The sequence below is a fragment of the Macrosteles quadrilineatus genome, unplaced genomic scaffold (assembly GCF_028750875.1).
Source record: "Macrosteles quadrilineatus isolate MER2022 unplaced genomic scaffold, UCM_ALF_1.0 Scaffold_4__1_contigs__length_99947679, whole genome shotgun sequence".
In the NCBI taxonomy this organism is placed as follows: domain Eukaryota; kingdom Metazoa; phylum Arthropoda; class Insecta; order Hemiptera; family Cicadellidae; genus Macrosteles; species Macrosteles quadrilineatus.
Window position 1 is genome coordinate 39,908,927 of NW_026542597.1, and position 19,620 is coordinate 39,928,546.

A 19,620-nucleotide genomic window follows, 5' to 3' on the forward strand; every position below is an offset into this window, starting at 1 on the left:
CAAATGCCGCCAGTACGACGAAGAACTGTGAGTGGCTGGTGGGAACCCGAACATGACCGCTTGCATCAACCTCTCAATTGAACATTTGATGGGTTCATAGTGGTAGTACCACCGTTGTGATAGTCCAATCTCAGACAAATGAACCTTAAATGTTTACATTGTAGTGGCTTACATATTTTTAAGCAAGAAAAGACTGGCCGAGACTATTCAGTATGTACTCTTTGTTGCCATAAATGAAAGGTTCGTTTACCTCATTTGTGCAATTCACTACAATAAACTTCGGGTTCTTATTGGAAACTCCCAATCTGAAAATAGGACTGTGAGACTTATATCCAGAAATTATTTGGATTAAGTTCGTCAATTCAGTTCTGCCTTTACCATGGTCAGCTCCAAGCTTATTTAGATGAGAAAGTTCCACAGGGGATCTACAATTTTAAGATCCGTGACACGTTTTACCACCGAGTGGGTCCTCTAATTCCTCAAGAATGTGATGATCCTGAATACGCACAGATATATATAAGTAAGTACGACAATGTTACTAGAACCCAAAGGACCAGGCACAATTGTGTGTAAGCACAATTAAAAACAAATTCAATGAAAAAATATATGGGAAATAGGGTCACAATGCCAACCCATTTGCAAATCTTTGAAGACTGTGGCAGACATTATGTAGAGACAAGAGCTCCGAGGAGTCAAGTGAGATTCTTATGTACATAATAAGAGACAGAAGAAGTGTCTTCCCTCGCTACAATAGTGCTACCTGTGTAGATTTCGCAGCAATTTTTAAAGCTGAAAACAAAGCACCACCTGGCCAAATAAATCGTATAGTTTTTTCCAACACTAATAATGTTAAACGCGTATCCATTATAGATCTGTCGTTAGATCCACTTGCTTACCCTCTTATGTTCCCAACCGGAGACTTGGGTTGGGGCCCCTAATTTAAACACGCCTAAAACAGAACACATCAAAGAAATAATTTAACAATGCTAGAATAAGAGTAGCGATGGTTGGCGTCAAGAGAGGAATTGAGCTACATTAGGTCAAAAGCTCACTTTACAGTGTGTGGTTGACATCTACGTGCTCATAGAGTGCACCCGCGTACTATACATAAGAGATAACCAAAGCAATATGAGAGTGAATGTAAATTTAAATATTGTAGATTGCTTTTATATTTTTTTACATCATAATATTTTTATATTTCTATAATCAGTCATTAAATTATTTTAGAGTGACTCTTTGATTAAGGTCTTGCTGTTTATGTTTTTTGTTTATTTTTTAAACAATTTCAGTTTTGCTCGATTTCGAGCAAAAATATGGCTACAGCTGGTCCATATCTAGGTGTACTTCCGTATCCTAAGGTCAACTCACCATGTTCAGCCAATTACCGACACTTCTAATCAATCTCACATAAATGAGTGATTAGTTGAAACATTTAAACATAGACATAGACATAGACTTTATTTGCACAAAACATTCCATACATGTCATAACATTTAGAATAGGTGCATTGTCAAAATTAAATCCATACATAAAATATTTAACATTAAAACTTTTAACTTAAAATTAAACACTAAAAAAAAAAAAAATCTAAATTGTAGTTCTGTAAAAATCTTCAATTAAGTAAAAAGCCTTGTCAATAAGAAAATTATCTATTGTATCTTTAAATTTGGTTTTGCTTAATGACTTATAGCATGGCGGAAGCACATTGTACAATCTCAGCCCAGCGTACAATGGAGATTTTTCATATAGGGTCAAACGGTGTCTGGGGGGTTAACAAGGGATTTTGGTAGTAAATTAATACAGTGCATGTAGTATTTAAAAGTAAATATAGATTTTAATTAAAAATATTAAAATTCAAAATTACCAATATACTACCTTCTATAGTTGAAAATACAATATTTGTACAATTTAAAATAACAATGAAAGACAAATAGCCTATAAAGGTTTACATTTTGAAGAGGGGGTGTATTAAAATGTTCTAAATCAGGTATGTATGGGTACATAACATTAAAACAAACAGATTGATAACATTCAATCAATTATCATAACACTGTTAAGAAGAACATACTGAGCAAAGTAAAAATGAAGATAAACCTTAAATTAAAATATTTGGTAAAATATGAACAATTGTTAAACTTTGATAAATATACACAATGATAGGATAAAACATCCTACAAAATAATATATGAGTAATATATAAATAAATATATTACATAATAAATGCTATCTATATCATAGATATTTTCTTCTAAATATTCTGTATAATAAAATATAAATTTTCCAAAAACCTTCATAAATTTGCCTCTGATAACTAAATACATAATTAACTTATTTTAAGCGTGGGAACCTGAATCAGGCTGGGATTCATTAGAGTTAGGTTTTCTGGAAATTTGTCTCGGACGATGAATCTCTTCTCCTTGGGATCGATGACTGTCTCCAAGTAACCAAACCAATAGATCACCAGACCCGGGCCAAACCTGTTAAAGAAACAATGTGCAATAAAATTCAACAACACATATTTTTTTATTCAATTTTGGCATTAAAAAGCTCATATGATAAGTACTAGTAGCAAAAAAAAGAATAATAATAACTAGTGGTACGTATGAGGTACCAAAAAAGTTCATGAGTCCTTTTTATGCCCAAAAAGTGCATATATAACAGCAAAAAACATTATTATTTTCCTTCTTTCTGTCCAAGTAGTCCACAAGTTGACTAAATGGCGACTAAATTATTCTCATTTTCACACCGCAACTACCCACTCATATCCACTTCGCAATACTTTCAATTTTGAAAGACATCTAAATTATAATGCCATCAAACTGTTAAATGCTCTCCCTCTTCAAATCAAGTCCACATCAGATCTGGGATGCTTCAAAAGGCACTTGAGGTAATTTCTCGCGGGTAAAGGCTACTACAGTGTCCTCGCCTTTCTCGCTGACGGACAGTCCTCATGAATTTAAATGTTAATTAATATTCTAAAAGTTAGTTAATAGTTATTTTTAGTAAATTTGACTTGGCTAATGCATTTGTGATGTCAATCTAGTTAAATAAATGAGTTATTGAGACAGGAAAAGATAACTTGACATCTTGTAAAGAAATCATTAATTAACAGACACCGCTGGAAGCTCAACTGAGCTACATTAAATTATATTCTAAACTGGCTTATCATGGGAACAGGGTATCTTTCTTTTTGGTGAGTGTATTGAATAATCAAAGCTAATAAATAAATATCCTGTGCTAGAACCAAGGGTCATGAATATTTCTTCTCAGGATTTAATTAGTAACAAATCCCAAATTAACAGGTAAGCACTAGAGATGTGTTTGTTGTTTGCTTAGCCTAAGAACGTTATTTTATTTTTTTGTACAGTACAGTAGAAGTCTGATTATTGAGCTAAACGGGACCGTGATTACCTCGGGTAATCAAAAACTCGGATAACACAGCAGTAAAAATTATAGGTTATAATAAGACAAAAATTGTATTGAAACTGGAGAATACAGTTTATCATTACAGTACTGTAATAAGTGATTTATGATTAAATAAAAGGATATTTTTCTCTACTAACTCGAACCAAAAATTGATTTATTACCGGTGGAACTGTATTTTCAAGGCTATCAATAGAATGTAGTTGAATAAAACACCCACAGAGGTTTTTTTATAAACTAATAATAAAACTATCACTCCTTTCAAAATTGTATTTTTTCTTTCCTTGTTGACAATCATATTTCATGTAACATAAAAGGAGCTTAAATTTACAATAAAACATCTTTGCAATTTGGTTTGGTCTGCATATTCTATAAAAACAGGAGTGTTGCTGAAGTTCTAAATCCCTAAAGGTCTAATTAGACTTTGGGCATACAATTTGCATTTTGGACTTGTTGCTGAGGGTTTAAACGGGCAGTAGCAGAAGGTTTTAATCCCGGAGGGTCTAAAAGTACAGTCAATGACGAAAACTTATCCATTGTTACTGTTTTAGATTTGCGGGATTTATACCTTGGGCTCACAAGCTATATTTTGTAAATAAATGTATTTTAAAAGGAGAGTTGCTGAGGGACTAAATCCCGGAAGAATTGCGTTGCCCGAGTTTAAGGCTGTACATGCAGTCAATAACGCAACTAATTCTCATCATGTCTATTATTTTGCTAGTATGTTATTACAGATGGTTAGGCTAGGCTACAAATACTTTAGACCTTCCGCTACAGATGACAAAAAGGGAACGGTGGCGGAAGGTCTAATTCTCATTTTAGACCTTCCGCTACTCGTACAAAATGCAAACTATATGCCCAAGGTCTAATTAGACCTTCTGGGATTTAGACCCTCAGAAACTCTCATAAAAAAAAATTTAATTAGAAAATATAGGTTGAGTGCTCAAGGTATAAATCCTGCAAAGTCTAAAACAGTAACAGTGGATAAGTTTTCTTCATTGACTGTACTTTTACACCTTCCGGGATTTAGACCTTCGGCTACTGCCCGTTTAGACCCTCAGCAACTGATCCAATAAAAACTTGGAATTGACATCATCGCTTTTCATCAGAGCTAAAGATTCAACTAAGATCATTTTCAATCGATAAAAGGATGTCTATCTGTAGACTGTGTGAACCTCTCACCTGTTCCAGTAGCTGAGGTACTGATCTTTGGCATACTGGTCGTGTGTCATCTTGTCCCCAAACACAGCCTTACTCTCCACCCAGCTGATGATGAAGCCGTCAACAGCACAAGGTGTTTCCAGCTTGACGTCGGGAGTCTTGTCAAAGCCGCGTGCGCGAAGTTGCTCCTCCGTCCGGAATGAGAGACCCAGCCGAGCCACCTCACGCTCCAGCTTGGCCTCGTACTCCGACCCAAGGCAGCTGAGCGATAGCAGAAATATTCAATAAAATTGTAACCATGACAATTTACAACAAACTTGTTGTCACCCAATAATGTTATTAGCGCTTTAAGAATGTCAATCAAGTTGCTGCCAGTGAGCATAACAAATATTTAAAAATTCCTTTGATAACAAACCTTAAAAAGAAATGTCCCTTTTGAACATTGGGGTTCTTTTTGAAAACTTCTGTATATTTCTCTCAAAATTTTCCATCTCAAGTGATATCCTACCAGTACATTTTACTAAAGTCGCGTAAAAATAGTTCTTAATAACCAAATTTTGATTTGTTATATTTTTAATGAAATAAATATTTAAAAAGTACTCACTGTTTGGTGACATCTGATATCGGGCCGTACATGTTGTCAAACACAATGCTCTGAAATATAAACCACAAAAAAAGAAATCAGAAATAAAGTACTCCAACAGTCTCAGTTGTAAGTAATCCAAGTATGAGACTATAAATTCCAAATTATTTATTTATACAGTTTCAGTATAATCTTGGTGAATCAAACACTCGATAAATGTTGCAATAAATTCTTGATTCTTGTTCGTTGATTCACTGTTATGGCGGGGCTTTGCCGCCATTGGCGAACACCTGTTTATAGGTTTTCAGCACTCAATGTGTTAAAAACCTTTTGACTTGTGCCTAATACCGCTCCCAGAGCAAGTGCAAGCAAAGACAGGACTTGGCAAGGCAAGACAGAGTGAAATATGCTCCTAGAGAATGTACTGCTAGCGTAACAGTAGATAGATGGAAGTACAGATTTACTCACCAAAAACACTTCATACGCCAGGTCAGGATCCTGAATCTGAGTGGTGTCTTTGAACATGTCTTTTATCATGTTTTTTGAGGTTGCATTGAGATTATCTGTAAAGTAAAATGTTGATTCATTTTTAAACAAAAACACGTCAAGGGAATGAATTAGAACAAATTGTGTTCATAAAAATGTTTTGAGCCTAAGAAGAGCCTACTTGAAGTTGAGGAAGACAAGCAATTTAAAAGTCTGATCTACTTGATATGGAATATTCAGGTTTAACTCTCAATAAGAAAAAAGGTTTACATTGGGTAAGTGCTATTGTAATAGAAATCTTGCACTCTGGATTAAAAGGTTCAAAATAAAATCTTTTCTCTCAGTTCAAATAAATTCACAGCTAGTAGATTCACCAATAATTTCTAATTTTATATTCCTACAATAAAATGCTGAGTACGGTAGTCATTTATGGTTTTGGTTTTGTCAAAAGGGAGGATAGTTTCTTGAAAGAACAATTTAGCTTTAGATTCAGAGACAAATTTTAAAGTCATAGGCCTACCTTTTTTCTTTTTTAGGAGTAACAACAATTTAGTTAGTAGTAGTAGAGAAGACAATCAAATTATTTATTGAATCAGAGCAGCAGAAAGATGCTACTGGGGCCTGAACAGGCTGCTGAGCAGTAAACTATTAAGTAAGAAAACTAAAATAAAGATATATAAAACTATACTACAGGGTGCGGAATAAAAACCGATCTATTTTATGCAGCGCACTGTTCAGCAACAGGTCGTCTGAGAGTGGTCATAGAGCAGTGGTCACGAGAGCAACGTGCCTTTGTTATCGAGTCGATTTGAAAAAGTATTGATTCAGTCATTGCAACTCAGTGGCAGTTCCATGCATTCTTGTAATTAGGACAACATGGATTCCGTCAAGTAGGGACAATCATTTGATAGGTTACCAACTTTAGAACAACGTCTTCTGCATTCAAAAAGAAGCTGACTAGCCGTCCAAAGTAGATCGGACACCGGACAACTAACATTCGATAGAGTTTGTTCTGCTGTGGGAAACAGTCCTCGTAGGCCCGCCCGAAAACAAGCATCTTCTTTGATCATGTCTGACCACTCGGTTACACTAATTTGAAGTTCAATCTTAATTATTCTTATCCCTATTATAGATTAATCTGTTTAATTATGATGATTATCCATACAAATAATCGTGACAGAACCTCTACATGTCAACCTAATTTAAAGAATGCATGGAAATGCCACTGAGTTGCAATGCCTAAATCATTACTTTTTTTAAACGATTCTACAAACAAACGATATAACAAACGCGCATTGCTCAAGTGACCACTGCTCTATGACTACAGATAATGGCATCGTGTAGGCTTTCCAACCAACCTACCCCCACCACCCTCAGGCAGTGACGTAGCTAGGGGGGGGTCCTGGGGGTCCGGACCCCCCCCCTTCCGGTCTAAAATATAATATTTTTTTTGTTAAATTAAATGTAAAATTATATAATCATACTACTGTATTGACGTTGGTGTTGATTATTTTCAATGTCAAGAGGGCTAAAAAACCGTTTTAGGGCCTATATTTTTAAATCATCCCCCAGACCCCCCGGTCGGCCGACCCCCCCTATTTTGAAATCCTGGCTACAGTGTGCTACAGAAAATAGATCAGTTTTTTGCCGCACACTGTACAACCAATAATACTGTATGGCTGTGAAGTTTGGGCATTAATAAAGTATTCAAAAAGAATTTGCAAACAACTAATAAGAAAAATATTTGGACCTATTTATGAATAAATAAATAATTCTTTGTTGTCATGAATCAGGAGTGTGGAGGATAAGCAAAAATAGAGAACTGGCTGGGTCATGTATTAAGAAGGGATAACTCCAGCTTGAAAAAACAGACTTATAATGGTAGACCCAATGGTAGAAGACCCTTAGGAACACCATGTCTGCGGTGGAGGGACCAAGTGCTGAAGGTTGTAAGAAGATTGGGAGCAAGAGCGGAAATGACTGAAGATGGAGAAGAATGGGAGGAGGATTGTTGGCGAGGCTAAAAACCATCTTTGGTTTACATGGCCACAGGAGTAAGTAAGGCCTACCTTTCTCGCCTTTTTTACTAATCCTCTTCTCAAATGTTTCCTCCAACACCACTTTGGCTATGAGAGCTGGTGCGACATCGTAGAACCTGGCAAGTCTGATGATCAACCCGGGCTCCTCCCCAGCTTCTATACCTTCCCTATACCTGTAAGGAGGATTCAAACATTTAAGATTTAAATACATACAACAAAAGTTACAATAAGTGTTTCTTTGTCAATACCTCCATCCGAAAACTAGGAAAAAGTTTGAACTAAAGATAACTAAGCCAGTCGAAAGTATTGAAAATAGCCTATTTGTGTTTTCAATGAGAGGCACCCTGACAGCTTTGGCTCATTTTGCATGGCCTGTACAACTAAAAATCACTATTTCTTCCACACACAATTTATTATTTGATTTTTTTTTTAATTTGATCTGGTTTTATAGGAATCTAGCTGTTACCCGGACAATTTTGCCTTTTTTATAAATATTTTAAATCTACTAATAAATAAAAATGTGAAATGAATTATTTTGATATGGTAGGTGTTTGTTTATAAATTTAAACTGATTAGCACATTTCTGGATTAGTATTGAAAATAAATTCATGTTTTTAAAACCAAGAGATGTTCATTAAAAATGTTGTATGTTTTAAAAATCATCGGTGGGGACATTTTATGGTGGTTCATTTTCATAATACTGTGCCGCTAAAAAAAAATCACGATTGGCGAGTTAGCGTAGCGAACAAACTTCAACCAGGACGTGATTGAGCCATTCGAATGAGATAATCTTGAAAATTAAGAAGTTAAACGGGGCAAAGCCCGCAGGTTCCAGCTAGTAAATATATATAGCCTATATATAAATTTGAACGGATGGTGTTTTTGGCCTCTAGGGACCTCAAAACAAAAAAGTAAATTGGTCCCGGGTCCAGGTCTTACCATGAGTACCTACTACGGTAATAGCTTATTCCCTATATGGGAAATTCGCTAAAAATATCAAGTTTATAATATAAATTAGCTTTTTTCACTTTTTACTTCATGAGTGTCATTGACTTTAAAAAACGATCGGTGACACACAGAGGTGTTTTCCCGTACGTCTCATGGTAAGACCTAGATGTACTTTTTTGTTTTGATATCCCTAATCCTAGAGGCCAATACACTGTGTTTGCACTGGGCCCCACACCACCTAAGGTCAGCTCTGTTGATAAGTTGCCTATTTAGGCTATTGATATCTATTCTCTTTGTTTGTAAATTTCCTTATACTAGCGAACCTGGCGCACGTAATCGTGCGTAATCTAGGCATAGGAGAAGAAGGATTAATATTTATTTTTTACTTTTGTTATTTGGCATTTTCTGGTTTCTTGGTTTTGTTGTTAAAGGTGGAGATAAAATAGGTGGTTGTAAAAGGCCTAATTGAGTTCACATTTTATGTGCCGTTTTTGCAGTTTTTTTTTGTAAGTCAGTAAAAGATTCTCTTTTGATTAATCGATGATAACCTAAATAATAAACCAAAGCCCCTCGTTCCCAACACCAACTCTGCCTTAAGACTGGGACTTATTTGCCAGGCTGATTCCCAGTGAAAAAAAATTTTTCTTCTTAAGCTTTGGCCACCTTCAATCCTCGTCCAGACACACTATGTGTCCAAAACCCTAACAGCATGGCTCTCTTCCCCCTACCACCCTGAGCAATAGGGATAATAGGGATTTGCTCTAACCTTTCCTCTCCCCTCCATGGGGAAGTATTCATTCATTTTCTTTCTTTGTTTTTGTTTGTTTCTTTTTTCAATTTAAAAGCCTGTATGCCAGTATGTATCCTTGGTATCTATTTCCCTAGCTACTATCCTAAATGTCTCAATTGTTTCCTTGTCTCTCATCAAGGTTTATTTTCTCATCTCATATCTATACCTTTCCTATCCAAGACTTCTTCCTGTTCTCTCCTATTTGCCTCCTGAGGTGGACAATTCATCAATACGTGACTTGTGGTCTCTATTTTTTTGCGCAGCTGCATAACTCCTCTTCCCCCAAGTGAAATCTCCACAAATTCGCCTCGAAATGTCCCATGTCCTGTGACAAACTGCGTTTAATAATGGCCCATCTCCCAATCTTGTTCCAGTCTCCTTATGATGTTTGGCATGTATGAGAATGTTTCGCTTTATTTCTCACCTGCTCCCAGCACATTTGCCACTCATCTAATGTCTCCTCTCTTCTGGCACTCTTGCTTTCCGACGTAGTCCTACCCGAGGCCTTGTCTTCCAATTCCTAATCCTTTCTTCAATGAGCAGGTTGAAAGGTATGGCTCCGATCAAAACCCTAATCTTATCATGCAATACTGTGATGTATGATTTCCCTACTTTCAACAAAACTCTTCTTTGCATCGTCAAAAGTTTCCTTTTTGATCTTATCTTCCTAGCATCCTTACTCCAGAACTCGATTCTGAAAAGGATTGCCGGCTCCACACCCTTTGTACCGCGTCATCAAATACTTCAGTCATACCTCTATTGGCTCTAGCCTGTCCTGCTAATTTGACGAAGACCCCTTTCATTTTTTCGCACATTTCCTCCGATATGTTTTTCAAAAGTCATTCCTTTTACAGTCACTCCTTAATCAAGTCTGGCAACTCGTGGGACCCGCCAATCCTACCTTCCGATATCATCAAATATAATTTTCGGAGGTGAAAAACATGTTTAAAACTTCAATAGCTTCTGAACATTATTCTTGTGCACCTATCATAAATAGGTAACCATACAGAAGAATGCAGGTTCCAGCCCTTAACAATAGATAAAATTGGATAACAAATTATTGTTCCTTCGATACTAATATTCTCCACTCATGAAATAATATCCTGTTATTTAATTTCAGTAAAACAAAGATCTTTTAAGAATCACAACAAATAGTCTAACTGCTGTAGGCCTACTGTCAGTTGACTTTTAAATTCATTGAACCTTTAAAAACGTGTTTTGCAGTGAAACGCCAATTTTTAAACCACAAAAACCAAGTAGGTACATTTTTATTTTTTCAACAAATCTAATAAACCCTTATAGCTCATGTTTCCATTAATTTCAATTTTAGTATAACCAGCTGTTTAAAATATTAGTGTAAATTTCAAAGTACCGGTATTCATCTGTTCAAATGTAAACAAACATTTTCTCCACAAGAATAACATGGGAACTTTGAAGGCCACTGGGGCAGAGTCAGGTCCGTCCGAAGGGGGGGGGGGGGCGCCGCGCAGCGGCTATTTGTATTAAGATAGTATTAAAATATGTGAATGTGACTATTACTGGGGGGGGAGGGGGGGCCACGACCACGTTTGCTCCAGGCGCCAACCCTAGGGACGGCCCTGGGCAGAGTCCTGATGGAATTTCAAAGATTTTTTAATAGATGGCAAATCTACGTGCCACAGCCTATCCAACAACACCTTAAACTTGGTGATCGGATGCATAGCAGCTTCAAAACAATTATCAAACAATTTGTGTTCACCTACTAAATATATAGATTCTAAATAGTGGATCTATAGATAATGTAACACAAATATTAAATACAAAAGCCTAGCTTACAGTACCTTTTGATTACGTCCTGTTTGTTCTGCTTCACTCTACCATGGTTGGTCATCATCTTTTTCTGATACTTTGTGCATAGTATGCTTGCCAACGTGTGAGGAGGTATACTGGAAAATATAATGACACTAAGTCTTAAGCAATAATGTCTCGTAGTCTATCTTTTTTTAAAGGGCTAGGTAAATTTATTTTGTGTTAGAGAGTGGATTCCTGAGAGCCAGGAATTAAATTTATATTAAGGCCCGGCTTTGATAAAAATATAACCATAAACAAGCAAACGGGTACAGTCATGCAGAGAACCTACGATATTTAACGGGTGAAATATTAGTTTGATAACAATTTCATCGTGTTTTCATGCTATTTAGTAGGCAAACGATTATTTGTACCTATTGTAAATTAACATTTTAAGTCATCAAGTTTTTTTTCTTTTTCAAAAGAATACATTTACACACTTAAGCGAAGCAGTTAGGATAGATTAGTTCAGTTTGGATTATGATTTAGCTTATGATAATAAAAAGCAATGTACGTAACATTGATATGAACAAGTTAATAAGTTATGTTTTGTAGCCTAGTTAGTTAAAGAGATACAGTACAGTAAGCCTAAATCTACAAAATTCCAATTTGTACCGTGACACTGTGTGATCTTTTTCATGAGTTGGTAAGAAGGTAAAATTTTGTAAATACAGTTTTGCTTATTAATATGTTACCTTTACTAAACTGGGTTCTTTGGTATTATACGAAGGCCACCCTTATACTGCGCGCGGCGGCGGTTAACTTATGTTCGAGGTAGAAATAGAAAGTAGCCTACCGGTATGACTTATCTGGTACGGTATTGTTCTATTCATAAGGAGTTAGATAAAAAGTACAGATAACTTACCTAGGCCTAACAAAACTTATAGCCTAAGTTATAAAACCCTAATCCAACCACCTGTAGGGCCTAGGCCTAAATTATTTGACACTATATTTAGGCCACATAGGATAGCCTAAATTACTAAAATTAACTTGTAACTCTTTGAATCTAAGTACCTAACACAAACACCTAAGAGATCCTAATGTTGAATTAGATTTTTTATTGTCTTTAATACATGAAAAGACTTGGTTGCAATTTAGTTTATGCAAGGCCACACTAAAAAAACGGGCCGTAATGCTCGTCAAGCATGACATCACGATAAAAGACGGCAATGACGTAGGTATTTATTTATTTTCCAAGGAAATACTAAAACAAACATCACCATCTTACTCTCAAAAAAAAGTAAGATGGCGCCAGATGAAGACAGCAATCTTTGTAGTGTCTGCAAAAATGAAGTTAAATCAAATGAAGCAGGTCTTAAATGTGAAGGAAAGTGTAGTATGTGGTTTCACAAAAAATGTGTCAGTATTACAAAACTGAAATATGACAAAATCGTAAGTTTAGGTGAACTTGTATCTTGGTTTTGCCCTCCCTGCAAGAAGGTACTTGAGGATAGGCATTGCAATCAGGTAAATTCTTGTAAAGATCATGTCTCCTGTACTTCTTTAAAACGTCTTGAGGACAAAATCTCCAACATTGAAGACGTAAATAGTAATTTTTTGATAATGCTTCAAGATCTCACTAAAGAACTTAGGAAAGTAAACCTAACCTTAAATCAAAATGTATCCCCAGTGACTCCTTGCTCAGACTCAGAAATCTGCACAAATAGGTCATTTTCAGATGCTCTTAAGTCCGTTGCGTCAAAGGAAAGGGATTTATTTGACCAGAAAAACAGTGTGCGCGGTTCCTCAGGTCTTTCGTCAAGTGTTGATGTTGTCTCTTGCCCCAAGCCTAAGCCTCAGGCTAATTCAAAAATAATCTGCAAAGATAACGTGCGTAAACCTAGGCCTGACTGTGATAGTGATGGTTTCACCAGTGTTGTTTACAATAGGACAAAATCTCCCAAGTCTGTCGCTAGAAAGTCTGTTAGGCCTACCCGAGGCAAACCAAATAATAAAACTATGCTTATTTCTGGAAGCTGCAACACCAACAGACTTTCAGCAGCGAGTAGGCAAACCTGGGTTTATGTAACCCGGTTTGAATCTTCAACTTCTGTTGACGACATTAAATCCCACCTGCTGTCTAGTTTCGCCAATAAAAACTTTGTCTGTGATAAGCTTGAGACTAGGCACAGCTCATACGCTTCTTTCAAAATAGGGGTCCCTTTTGAACTGGAAAGTGAGGTGATGAAAGCCGAACTGTGGCCTGTGGGTATTCTCATTGGTAAATACTTCCCCTCTCGTCCTCGTCAAAACGGGGATGGTGTCCGTAATGTTGAAACCAATGGTTTTTTAGTGGATCCAGTGACCCAAAAAATAGACAGTTAAATATGGACAGTACACCAATATACGTAAGTAAGCCTAGGCCTAAGCCTATTACAACCTACTGTGTGCTTTCTCTTCTTTTTTTAAACATACAGGGACTTGGTGATAAGCAACCTTTGTTGGAGGAATTCACATTATTCCAGCAGTGTGACTTGGTGTGCCTCTCGGAACACTGGGTCCCAACATCAGGTAATGACTTTTTAACCTTGAACGGCTACTACCTCGTAAGTAATTTTTCAAGGTCTACCAGTGCCAGAGGTGGAACTCTAATTTTTGCTCGTGCTAATTTGAATTGTAGAACTTTGGACATCTCAGAATTTTGCATTGAAAAATCTATTGAAGCATGTGCAACAATAATTGATTCCCATAAGCTAATAGTAATTTCTATTTATCGCACTCCTGACAGTAATGAGTGGATATTTCTTGAACAGCTGGGGAAAATTTTACTTTTAGTTTTTAAATGGGATAAACATAAAGTGGTCATTGGAGGTGATGTGAATGCGCAATTTGATGTGAATTCAGACAAGAGGTCAGTTACTGAGCTACTCAACTTGCTTAGACAATTCGACATCTACCACCATAATGAGCTTCCAACTCGTAACAACGCCTGTCTCGACAATGTTTTTTCTAATGTTAAGAAGGATGATGTGTTTTGTGCTGTGGAAAACTTTCACTTCTCCGACCACAGTGGCCTCCTTTTTCGAATTGTATCCAACAGTTCTGATGAGCCTAATAAGATTTCTAACACTTTCACCTCAAAAAGAATTTTTTCTATAAACAACATGGAAATTTTTAAATTCAAACTTAGCACAATCAATTGGCAACACATATTTGAAACCTTGGATTGGCAACAACATGATTACACAGGTAACATTTTCACAATTTTCTTTGATAATTTATTGCATGTGTTTGATGAGTGCTTCCCTCTTCATAAGTCCCGTTCTAGGCCTAAACCACCTAAGAAAATCAACCACACCTGGTACACATCAGATCTTTCTAGGCTCAGAGAACAGGTAACATGTGCATACGATAGTTATAAGATATTTAATAATGATCTATGTAAATTAGTATATAAGAATATTAAGTCTGAGTATAGGAAAGCAGTCAGAGAAGCAAAACTCAAATACAATGCCAGTTTAATTGACAGTTCGGACAATAAATGCAAAGCCGCCTGGGCTCTTATCAAACAAAATTCTCAATCGAACTGTAAAACAAACAATGTCCCCATTGACCCAGATATCCTCAATAGTTTTTTTATTAATTCTGTAGCTGATATTAGAAACAGCATTAAGAAACCTACCAACTCTTATGACCAATTTTTAACCAACATGACTCGTAAGAATATCTCTTTCAGTTTCTCACCAGTTAGTTGTGTTGAAGTTGCTTCGATTATATCCAATATGAAGAACACCAAAACCCAAGACTATTATGGGTTTTCTAACTGGCTAATAAAAGAAGTTGCTGAACATATTGTAGTGCCTTTAACCCACTGTATAAACGTCTGTCTTTGGGAAGGGGTTTTTCCAGAGGGTTTAAAAATTTCCAAAATTTGTCCAATTTTCAAAAAAGGGGAAAGAGACAGCCCAAGCAGCCATCGGCCAATATGTCTAGTACCTGTACTGTCCAAGGTGCTAGAGCATGTAGTATACAATCAGCTGACTAACTTTTTTGAATTAAACTCACTTTTCAACAAACATCAATTTGGATTTAGAAGTGGACAGTCCACTATGGATGCAATAGGTTCCATGGTTCATGACATATTGAATGCTTTTGAACAAAAAGAATATGCCTGGGCGACCTTCATTGATCTCAGCAAAGCGTTTGACTGTGTCGACCATGATGTCCTGCTCCATAAGTTGGAATTTTATGGTGTTCAAATTAATGCTTTAAAACTGCTGAAGACATATCTTTGTAACCGAAGACAGATGGTTTGCTGTGGGGGTCGGTGGTCCGCAGTTGCCTTAAGCAACTGTGGGGTACCACAAGGCTCTGTCTTGGGCCCTCTGCTATTCTTAATCTCTATAAATGATCTTCCATCCAGTCTCAAATGTAACACATACCTTTATGCTGATGACACAACTTTGCTTACACACAGCAGAGATTTAGAATCTCTTGAGCTTGAGGCAAAAAACTCAGTAAAGGTAGCAGCAGAATGGTTCTCTGCGAATAGTTTTCTGTTAAACGATGAGAAAACCCAAACTGTTGTCTTTGGACTTCGTAAAATTCCTGAAGCACAATGTGATAAGGTCAAAGTTGTTAAGTTTTTGGGTGTTTATGTGGATCAACTCCTGTCATGGTCATATCATGTTGAACATCTCTGTACTAGACTAAGTAGATTGACATTTCTTTTCAGAAAACTCAATGATGTTGTTCCTTTTGACTATATAAAAACTGCCTATTTTGCACTTTTCCAATCATCTCTTAATTATGGAATAATCTTTTGGGGCAGCAGCCCTTACATCACTGATGTTCTTTTAATACAAAAAAAGGTGATCAGGATCATGGAAAATGCCAATCACAAGGAACACTGCAGACCAATTTTTGTAGATTTTAAGATTTTGACCGTTGTTAATTTATTTTTATATGTTGACTAGTTTTAAGAACCTGAAATCCCACACTCTTAGGGGTGATGTACACAAGTTTAATACTAGGAATAGAGGTAAAATTGACATCCCTTATGTTAGACTTGAAAAAATGAAATCTTATTATGAAGTACTGGGACTCAAATGCCTAAATAAACTCCCCAAGGAAATACTGTTATTGAACAACAAAGCCTTCAAAAATAAAATTCTTCTGTGGCTGACTGTACACCCTTTTTATGGGCTGGGAGAATTTTTTGAATGTTCAACCAAAGAAATCATAATCTAGTCACTGCCTTGTTCTAAGTATTTTTTTTTCACTAAATTTTATCTTGTTATCTATTTTTTCTGTAAGTATACCGTAGTCTTCACTGTGCCATCTAAATGACCTTTGTATCTATTTGATTTTTTTGTCCATGCCTTATTTGTTATGTACTGTAATTTATCTTTGACTTGTGTTTTTACAGCATGTATTCAACTTTTTTGACGTATCCTAATGCATGTACATGTCTAATGGAATAAAATATTGATTCTGATTCTGATTCTGAAACAGCTGTTCACAAACAGAAAACATTATGTCATTGCCATCTTCTATCGTGACGTCATGCTTGACAAGCATTACGCCCTGTTTTTTTAGTGTAGCCTTGGTTTATGTCCTACTATTTTACATTAAAACTACCAGCTGATGAAACTGTTCCAAACTATAACTAACCTTAACCAAACATGCAGTAGCCTATAGCATAGACTAACCAACACAAGTAGACTTCTCATCCCATTGTAAATTTTGAAGCACGTTTTTCGTGTCTTGTTCATGTACGTGACACAAAGGCGCTAGTGTTGACGAAACTTTGTTTCTATTATTTTAGGGTTAATTTCTTGATTTGTGCTTTACTGTTTGGTTATATAACTAGGGGACAAGTTATTGTTTATGATTAGATCGTATTATTTGGTTAAACGAGGTTTTAAATAGCTGTAATAACGGGAAACAAATTGTAAACAAAACACGACCTCTACAGAAAACCGGACAGAACTACCAATAAAATTGGCTTCAGCTGTTCCATAAGGATGGGAAATCTACTAAGGGAGTAGGCCTATGTTTTATCTGCCTATAGTCTATGTGAGTAAATGTAGGACAGAAACTTAAGTGCGCAACCAAAGACTTAGTAGGGACGGTAACAGTAACTCAGTGCATTGTCTCTTACTTACAATAAGTTTTAGCATAGAGACTATACCTTAGCACAGAAAACGTACTACTATAACCCAGAATGTCAAGCATAGCAACGCTGGTGGCGCTGCCTACGGATTGACAGGCAAAGCTCTCTCAAACCGCTTAATGCTTTTTACCATGCGGTTGGCATTCTGGGTTATAGTAGTACGTTTTCTGTGACCTTAGCCTAGTTAAATGTTAGATAACTTACTTTGGGTGGATCTTAATCATTTCAAATAAACAATCTCTTGACAATCCATTGTAGGTGTTAATGAAAAGTACAATCCTTTTAAAAACGTTAACTTCCATTATGCTATGCACAGCTAAACTAGGCCTATATTAGCTTGGCATACAATGATAGGCTACAATACAATTTTAGAACTTTGAAAACATAGAAAATACATCCTAATCTCCACTAATCTTATAAACAAACACACGTTCTGCAAACAAATATTCCAAAAACCAAAGTTCAAGAGTTAGTCAGTCTTAAAATTGATTAGGGCCTAGGACTATCCCAACAATTTTGTATGAATCATATAAGCAAGACTATCGACTATCAATACTATATTTATAGTATCAGTATCATCAAGTTAACACCAACAACAACAACCCAACCTACTCAAGTAAGTAGAGTAGAGTAGACCTAGACCACTGAGTTTGAAATGTAAACAAAAACAAACACAAAACGCAACACAACACAACACGCAACGCAAAGGTCTGTCAACTCCAACTGCAACTGGCTGGAACTTGATTCCAGTGTTGCCATCCAACCTCTTTGGTCTTCCTCACCAAAACCAACAGAGATCCTCTTTTTTACTAACTTGAACTTGCAAAAATTCTAATAATTACTCACAGGATCCTCTAATAATTATTACTGTTACTAGGTGAAACCCGTCGAAATCGACGGTTACTTTTAAGGCTAATTCATCTAACTGCGATAAATTGAGTGAAATTATACATATTTTGAGCATTTAGCATTGATTAATTTCACAAAATATGGACACGGCTCAAATGGGCACCGTGCCCTTCTGCACTTGTATTATTTTGTATTGTATTACACAATCGAAAATTTTTCCAATGATTGAAAGCATGTATGACAATAACCTATGATGATCTGTCTAGAAAAATATGATAAAATATAGGGAAAAGGTGTGAAAAAGGCAGACACCAACCCGTTAAATAGATATAAGATAGTTCAATAAGAAACAATTGTAGGAGTTATTGTGATAAAAGGACTTTCCAATGATTTTGTAATGGATCTTTTTATTGCAACACAAATGATACAGAGGAAAATCAATTTTAAAATCAGAAAATAACTTTGCAAATACTTCTTTTGGACGGTTCAGTAACTCCCAATAAATGTGTGTTGTTTAAAACACAACTAGTTGCTCTGCCCGTGCTTCGCTACGGGGTGAGGATGCAGAAAAGAATCATTTGGTTTTACTTTAATATACTATAAGGTACAGTTACAACACACTTACCAGGAAACATATAGGCAAAGGCTCAATCGTACCTATTGATTATTTAAATGAATATATCTTAATGTATTACAGTACCATCATTTTATATAGTGTATATAATTTAAAATATATGCAAAAGTATAACTCATTGACCACATGGCACCAAGAAACTTCTCCTTGTAAACAAATTAAATTAAATAGCAGAACAGCATGTCTGACAACAGCTGGAGTTTCATAACAATGTTTGTTTCCCATGTCAATCTTATGGAGAAATACAAAACTTTAAAGGGCCCCAGGGCCTAACTCTCTAATTATTTCCCTATAAAAAAAGTTTCCTGCACAACTTCACGTTACGCTCTTTCCAATGACACCAAAAACATGTCAATCGGTTCTGTAGTTTCGGAGGAGTAATTGTCACAAAAAATCTGCTTGCGTATTAAATAAGTACTAGAGGTCGTCCAGTGGTCGAAACTCGACCAAAAATATGTAATGTACTCACTTATCTATTTTCACCCCACACTGTAAATAAAACATGTGATTGGAGTTTCCTCCATTTGTTTTGATTTTCTGTTTATATTTCGTTGTTATTTCGTAACCAGCATAGCAACGCATAAGATCCATTTTAATTTTTTCAAATTTTTAAACTCATTTTTTGTGCTTATCTTTGAGCCTATTTAAATTTATAAAGGGATTCTGCACACCTACAGGAAAATAGCTTTCCAACGGTATGCGTAGATTTTCCCTACGATGCACACGAGCTGAGAAAAAAGGTTTTAAAGAAACATGCTTGCCTAT

The 19,620-nt window shown here is 36.0% G+C and overlaps 1 protein-coding gene across 2 annotated transcripts; it reads right to left on the reverse strand.

Annotated features, from left to right (window-relative positions):
- Positions 1–1,814: 1,814 nt before the first annotated feature.
- On the reverse strand, positions 1,815–17,975 carry LOC128992194 (CDAN1-interacting nuclease 1). Of its 2 annotated transcripts, none has more exons than XM_054415658.1 (7): positions 17,577–17,975; positions 11,251–11,355; positions 7,723–7,865; positions 5,636–5,730; positions 5,189–5,238; positions 4,606–4,845; positions 1,815–2,477 (listed from the first exon to the last, which is right to left on the reverse strand). In XM_054415658.1, the coding sequence occupies exons 1-7, from the start codon at positions 17,672–17,674 to the stop codon at positions 2,324–2,326; spliced, it is 885 nt and encodes a 294-aa protein (XP_054271633.1). In that variant the 5' UTR covers positions 17,675–17,975; the 3' UTR covers positions 1,815–2,323. The 2 variants fall into 2 exon arrangements, with proteins under 2 accessions (XP_054271633.1, XP_054271634.1); XM_054415659.1 differs by lacking the exon at positions 17,577–17,975 and adding an exon at positions 12,123–12,212.
- Positions 17,976–19,620: the final 1,645 nt, after the last annotated feature.

Bases quoted from the DNA above. Each gene is read 5' to 3' on its own strand.
- LOC128992194 (XM_054415658.1), bottom strand. From the start codon at position 17,674: ATGGAAGTTAACGTTTTTAAAAGGATTGTACTTTTCATTAACACCTAC. The intron at 7,866-11,250 runs GTACTGTAAGCT...TCCTCCTTACAG, and splicing joins AAACAGGACGTAATCAAAAG to GTATAGGGAAGGTATAGAAG. The intron at 5,239-5,635 runs GTGAGTAAATCT...TTTATATTTCAG, and splicing joins TGGCGTATGAAGTGTTTTTG to AGCATTGTGTTTGACAACAT.